This window comes from Chinchilla lanigera, unplaced genomic scaffold, assembly GCF_000276665.1.
Source record: "Chinchilla lanigera isolate Chin_1 unplaced genomic scaffold, ChiLan1.0 scaffold00073, whole genome shotgun sequence".
NCBI lineage: Eukaryota > Metazoa > Chordata > Mammalia > Rodentia > Chinchillidae > Chinchilla > Chinchilla lanigera.
Genome location: NW_004955474.1, coordinates 1,878,021 through 1,884,798, shown reverse-complemented (window position 1 = coordinate 1,884,798; position 6,778 = coordinate 1,878,021). Strand labels below are relative to the sequence as shown.

General features: G+C 46.3%; 1 protein-coding gene across 1 annotated transcript in view; it reads right to left on the bottom strand.

Annotated features, from left to right (window-relative positions):
* Positions 1-674: 674 nt before the first annotated feature.
* The window catches only part of LOC106150355, an 11,135-nt gene continuing 5,031 nt past the window's right edge, over positions 675-6,778 (bottom strand). The window contains exons 2-3 of the mRNA XM_013523096.1: positions 6,107-6,776; positions 675-736 (exon numbers count right to left, since the gene is read on the bottom strand). Coding sequence (XP_013378550.1) covers positions 6,138-6,776 — 639 coding nt within the window. The 3' untranslated portion in view covers positions 675-736; positions 6,107-6,137. The remainder of the gene's footprint in view (positions 737-6,106; positions 6,777-6,778) is intronic.

Here is a 6,778-nt window from a genome sequence, read left to right as displayed (position 1 = left end):
TTGAAGCATGTCTTATCTTTGTCCCCCCAGAATCCAACATGGTTCCTGAAGTCTAGTGGACACCGGATAAAAGTTTGATGAATTTAATATCCCTTCATTAGCCTTCAACACACATTCCTCGGGGGGATCTGAAAAACAGGCATATTTAACCTCAGATCTTCTCGAGATGGAAGCTAAGGTTAGGTCATCAGGACCAGAGTGCAAGCAAGTCATGATGCCGAGATGACCCCGGAGAGACAGTGGCACACAGGTCAAGCCAAGCCTAAAACTTGGACACAAAAAAGAACACTGCAAATCCTAGCCTTGCCTTGCCTTATTAGGGAAGTCAATGAGAAACGTTATGTATTTGTCACATAGAAATGCAGTTACTTTTTTTTCTGGTACCAGGAATCCAACTCAGGACCTTGTGTTGGCCAGGCAGGCACTTGTGCCACTAAGCTATATCCTCGGCCCTGAGAGATGAAATAAAGTAAATTTTACATTGGTTAGCAGTTCTTATAAAGCCCCAAACACCCAACTTTCTTCTAATGATTTCAGATGTCAAGGAGTAAAAGTTTATTTTACAATGTTCTTGAATAAATAAGGGCTGGGGAAAAATTGAGAGGGAAATCTATTTATTGGAGTGAATTGCTAAGCAACACCACACATGCCAGAAACTCCTTTTAGATTTCTGCCGGAAGGTAAAGACAGCAAGACCAATGGGTATTTCACGTTGTGTCTGTCTCAACAGTTTTCACTGGAAAAGAAAAGCAACCCAAGAAATAGACGATTGTAACAATACAGAAGTTAGAGACATGGGAATCACTAAGTATTAAATTGTACTGCCCTGTTCGTAAGACTGGCTTTTCATTTTTAAAAGGCTGAATGTGCCCTGAAACAGGGGACACAATGTGGAGTTTGCAGCGCACGATCCCAGAGAAACCTACCACACAGATGAAAGGAAATCAAAGAGCGCTCTGGAAGTTTTCTGCCACACGCACAACACCCCACACTCTGCAGTAGGGAAATTGGTGGCATGACGTTAGGATCATGGCAGTCAGAGAAAGAAAAATACAACTTTGTGCGTTTCACTCTGTAATAAGGGAATAGTTTTTATGAGAAGTGGATTTTTAAGATGAATATTAAAAGAAGGAATTCTATGTACAGGAAAAGAAACTTAAGCCTCAGGCCCTGCTTGAGCAGAAAAGCTAGGCATTCTGCAGAGAGAAAATATGTTAAAGTAAGAGCACAAAGGGGAACATTAGGAAACCAGGAGGAATGAATAGATACTTGAGCAAGAAACATATCTGGTAACAGTGTAGGGGGCACTGAATCTTGGCATACTATATTAGATAAAATAGTTTGGTAAAAGCCTGCATGGTGCCTTGGGAAGCCTCCCGGGACAGTGCAAGAGCTAATTCCCCAGATCAACACTGCCCAGGAATGTCTCCCCAAGATAAGGGGGCACCTAGGCCTAGGTGACCCTCCATGACCCCGCCTGGGTAGTGCCATCTCCTGGCCCTAGGTAAACATTGTAACCCTAAAGGAATGCATAGGTTGTAAAAAAGGAGATATTGGGGGGGGGAAAACATCTATCATGGTTTGACATGCGACCTGCAACTGACCTGGGGTCCAACAGGATGAGAGAAACACCATATGCCCACTGGGGTCAGCGAATGTAACACCCCAATCTGTTGTCAATGGAAACCAAAATGTATATAAGGGGAAACAAAGTTAGCCATTGGCCCGCTTCCAGATTGGCAAAGGAAGTGAGGGTGGCTAGCCTCAAATTAAACTCTGATTTTGTTCTCACTGGTGACTGGCGTCTCTTGTGGAATGTTTGGGACAAACGGGAATTTCTGCCATAACAACAGGAGCTGGGTCTATGAAGCTTAGATTAAAATTAATAGTGAAATTCTTAGAATGTAAAATTTAAGATGCAACAGACTAAATATTACTCAAGTTATGTTACATAAAAATCACTGAGAAGGGGCTGGGGATTTAGCTCAGCGGCAAAAGCGCTTGCCTGGCAAGCGCAAGGTCGTGAGTTCGGTTCCCGGTACCGGAGAAAAACCAAAAAAAAAAAAAAAAAAAAAAAAAAAAAAAAATCACTGAGAATCTCTTATATTACATTTCTTGTGATAACTTGCAAATAAAATTGTGGGTAAGAACACATCTAACCCTAAATTTACAAATGGACACATTTTCAAATCACTACTGTAAAGGTGAAAGTGTAGTCTCAGGAAGACTGTTTCAGATTTTGCTTTAAATAATTGACACTGTTATACATACAAGAGATGACAGGCAAGGGAGAGAAATTGCTCAAAGGAAGGAACAACTGGGATGAGGGAAAGAAGAAAAAAGAAAGAAGGCAGGCAAGATATATATATGAATAGCTGCAATGACTGTATTGCTGATGTCTGATGGTGTATTGAAATGAACTGCTAATGCTCACAATCTTTTATGCTCTGATCGACTTTGCATGCTTGTGTCTGGTGGCCTGAGCAACTGATTTGAAGGTAACAATATGCAATGGAATTACAATGGTGAACTCCTACCATCTTGTCTAGTGAAACTCTGTATTATCTCTAATGTTTTATCAAAGAATTATTTTCTTATTCTCTTCAATGGTTTGAGCAATCTTTAATTCTTACATCTGGTAATCTGAGCAATGTAGTTGAGGGCAGCGATATGTAATGTAACAGCCACTGTTGATTTGTATCATTTTGTCTGGAGACCTTGTATCAGTTTGAATGTTCTTGCTTTGATTTGTTTATGTTCATGATACTGGTATGCTGATACTGTCCTATTTTTGTGTTTGTTTGTTTCTCATTTACTACTCTCTTTAAAATAAAAAAAAAAATTGACACTGTTACAAACAGACCTCTTAATGTTACTAACTACAGAATAAAATCTGCATTCGCTGACATGTATCTGAGGCCTCCATGACCTGGCCCAGCTGCCTTCCCTGCCCGCTCCACCCAGGGTAATCTCTCTTTTCAGCCACCTCTGGTGTTATAAGCCTTTGCTATAGAGCTGATACAGAATGTTATGTGTCTCCTGCCAGTGAAGAACCTGCCTAAATAGTATGTTGCTAGTTCTAACTACGTGGGGTAAAAGTGCAGAATTTAAACTCAGTAAATAGACATTAAATGAACTGATTTGCTAATTCCAGTATTATTCCTTGATGTATCTGTTTTTCCGTCAGTTCTCTCCTCCCTTTGTCTCTGGACAACAGACTACTTAGCAAAACGCTAACAGCAAGCAAGAAATGGCAATGCAAAGCTGAATCTGCAATCAAGAAATCTTCCTGAATTGCGAGGAGCAAAATCACTGCTGGGGGAAAATATCCCAACATTTAAAATAGTATCTTGATCAGTGACTTTATAGTAGGTTCCTGAGGGCATAAGACCTGCAGAAGGCTCCTGGACTCAGAGGAGAAGTGGCCGGCTGTAAAACTTTAAGGAGTTGAAGAGTGAATTTTTTTTTTTTTTTGGTACCAGTAATCGAACTCAGCACCTTGTGCTTGCCAGGCAGGCGCTTGTGCCACTAAGCTATATCCCCACCCTTTTTCTGAGCTATATCCCCAGCCTGAAGAGTCAGGAGATCCCAGTTTCAGGCAAAGGTCCTGCCTTGCAGGTGAAGATGACGGCAGGGTCAGAGTCTTCGTTCACTTGATAAATCCCTGTGGAAGCTGAGCCCTCCTCCATGAAGGCCAGGCTTTGTACCTGCTTCATGGCTTCCTCTCACTTCTAGTGTTGTATTTGATACATAGTAGGTGCTCAGGAAGTACCCTGTCTTGTGCTGGGCATGGAGCACCTGTCCTCAAGAAGTTCATAGTATAATTGGAATAAAGATATCCAAATAAGCAGTTATAACAATGAAGTATAAGAATCAACACACCCCTAATACTACTAGCATGTACGACATTCCAGGCAGGGTTCTCGAAGCCTCACTGATGTAGTCTGAATGTCTGTGTTTGCCCAGACTTGATGCATTTGATCTGTAACACCCACAGTGAAGGTATTAGAAGGTAGCACCTTCGGGAAGTACTTATGTTGTGGGGATGAAGCTGTCATAGAAGGAACTAAGGTTCTTATTTTCAAAAGGCCCAAAGTAGCTTGTGTTAGCCAGCTTTCCACTGCAATAACAAAATGTCTGAGTAAGTCCAGTTAAAAGGAAGAAAAACTTATTTGGGTGCATGGTCTCAGGCTTCAACCCATGTCCCTTGACTGCACTGCTGCTGAGCTCGAGATGAAGCACAGCATCAAGGAGTGGGGGTGGGGGAACACGGGTGGAGCAAAGCTGCTCAGCACGCAGTGGCTGGAGAGCAGAAAGAAGAGGCTGCCCCTTCCACATCCCCTTCACGCACGTGCACCTGCATGAGCAAACTTCCTCCCACCAGGTCCCACTTCCTAAAAGTTCCACCACAGACCGGCAACCAAGTCCTAAAAGTTCCACCCCTTCCCAATGGCACCATAGACCAGCAACCAAGTCTTCAACACATGAGCCTTTGTAGGACTTGTAAGACCCAAACCATAATGGAACTTTTCAGTCCCTTCCACCCTGTGAGGACCCAGCTCACAGGTGCTATCTGCACCAGAAGGTGGGCTTTCACCAGACACCACATCTGCTGGCATCATGACCTTGGACATTACAGATTCCAGAACTATGAGGAAAGAATGTTGTTTCTAAAATAATCTGTACAGATGGACTAAGGCACTTATATATATCAAGTCCTAATCCTCAGAACACTAGGAGATGGGCACTATCATTATTTCCATCTTTACAAGCAACAGTGAAAGAAGAAACATGCCTGACATCCTGCGGCAGGAAGTGGAACGCAAGCACTAAAGCCCAGCCACCTGCCTCCAGGGTCCCTGAAAGGAATGACCACTGCAGGTCCGAGCCCAGGAATCAGTCTGACTCCACCGAAGTTTCCTCTAGGTCTTGGATCCCAGATCATGGGACAGTGAAGCAGGGACTATGGGGGGAATTTGGAATACACTGATGCTCCTCAAACTGAGGGTACCCCCAAATCCTCTGAAAAGATCCAGGATCCAGGAGTCCTGGAGTTCTTCAACCAATAAGATTAGAGTGTCTTAAGATCGGAGGTGTTTTCAGTAAGTATTATGAGTGACAGTGGAGATCTTCAGGGTTGGGCTCGGATCAGTGCTTTGTTCATACCCAGCTCTCCTCCCGTCCTGGATCACCCAGGATGCTTTGACAATGCAGTGCAGGGGGTGCTGTCCCACCATCTTCCACAGTCTTTTCGGGGGGGCGGATGGTTTTTGTTTTTGTTTTTCTTCCGGTACCAGGAATCAAACTCACGACCTTGCGCTTACCAGGCAGGTGCTGTGCCACTGAGCTAAAGCCCCAGCCCCCCTCTGCAGTCTTTTGGATGACAGGCATTAGCACCCCTATCTCCATGATTTTATCCTTCTTTGATCTGTCTCCTCTTAAGGCCAAAAGCTGTATCACCCTCCGCTTCCCAAGCCTGACTCCTAGTTGGGTGTATCAGGAAACGTCTACAGAACGAGCCGGGCCGTGCTCTGGACCCACGGCCAGCCCTGCTTTTGAGAAGCTCGCAGTTTGGTAAAGGACAGTTACCTGGATAAATGGCAGGATCAGGTGATAGGTAAATTGATGAATACGAGCTGCATGTTGTGAGTTCATAGGAACCAAGAGATAATACCGCACGGGTAGATAGATATACAGCATGGGAAATCATGCTAGGAACGTACCTTAGGAGCTGTTATGGGCTGATTTGCGTCTTCCCAAAAACTCAGCTTAAAATCCTAGCCCCTAATTCTGTACCTCAGACTAGTACTCTACTTGGACTTGTCTTTTAAAAGGCAAGGAAATTAAATGAGATCCTTGGAATGGTCTCTAATCCAGTGTAACTGGTGCTCCCACAGGAGATTAGAAAACCACATGAGGGGAAGCCAGGACATACAAGCCAAGAGGAGAGAAGTTTCTCAGAAGAAACCAACACGCTTCGAGAAGATTCGTTTCTATACCGATCAAGCCCCCTGGCCAGTGGGAGTTTGTCAGGACAGCCCTAGCAAGCGATCATACAAGCAGATCGTCAAATTTTCTAAACCCAACTGCAGAGATTAAAGGTTACCCTCTGAGCTGCTCCAAGCCCACAGACGTGTCTAAGCGGCTTCGGTTCCGGAACATAATCCGGAAACAGTGGAACGCGTGGAGAACAGACAACAGGGAACCTCGGCTCGGATGCGGGATGACACACAGAGGCCAACGCGGCCCGCGGGAGTCAGCAGCAGAGCGCCGATCAGCGCAACATCTGCAGGCAGAAAGAGGGAGAAGGAGACACGGAGAATGGGGGAAAGCAAACAAATGCGGTCATCCAGAGCAGCGCGGGCGGTCAGGCCGGGCCCATCTCGGCAGAGACGCAGGAGGGGACGCGGAGAGGACAGGGCTGAGCTCGGGGAAGGCTGCGGAGCACCCGCTGATGTGACAGCCCGGGGGAAGTAAAGCTCCAGGAGTGGGGGAACATGAGCCATCCCATAGCGCCCAGGCCCAGTCCTCCGGGCCCGCGGTGTGGACCGCGGGGCACCAAGGCACACGGGCGTGGGGCGGCGGGGCCGGGCGGCCCAGGTGTGTCCGAGGTCTCGAGCTGTGGGAAAGGCGTCCCGGCCCTCGCTGGAGAGCCCCGCTCGGCCCGACCTCTCCGACGCGCACCCTCGGGCGGGGAGGCGTGGGTCTCGCAGCCTCCGCACTCCGGCGCACCGCGGCACAGGAAGCTGCGGGAGCGCGCGGCCGAGTGGGCGGCGCT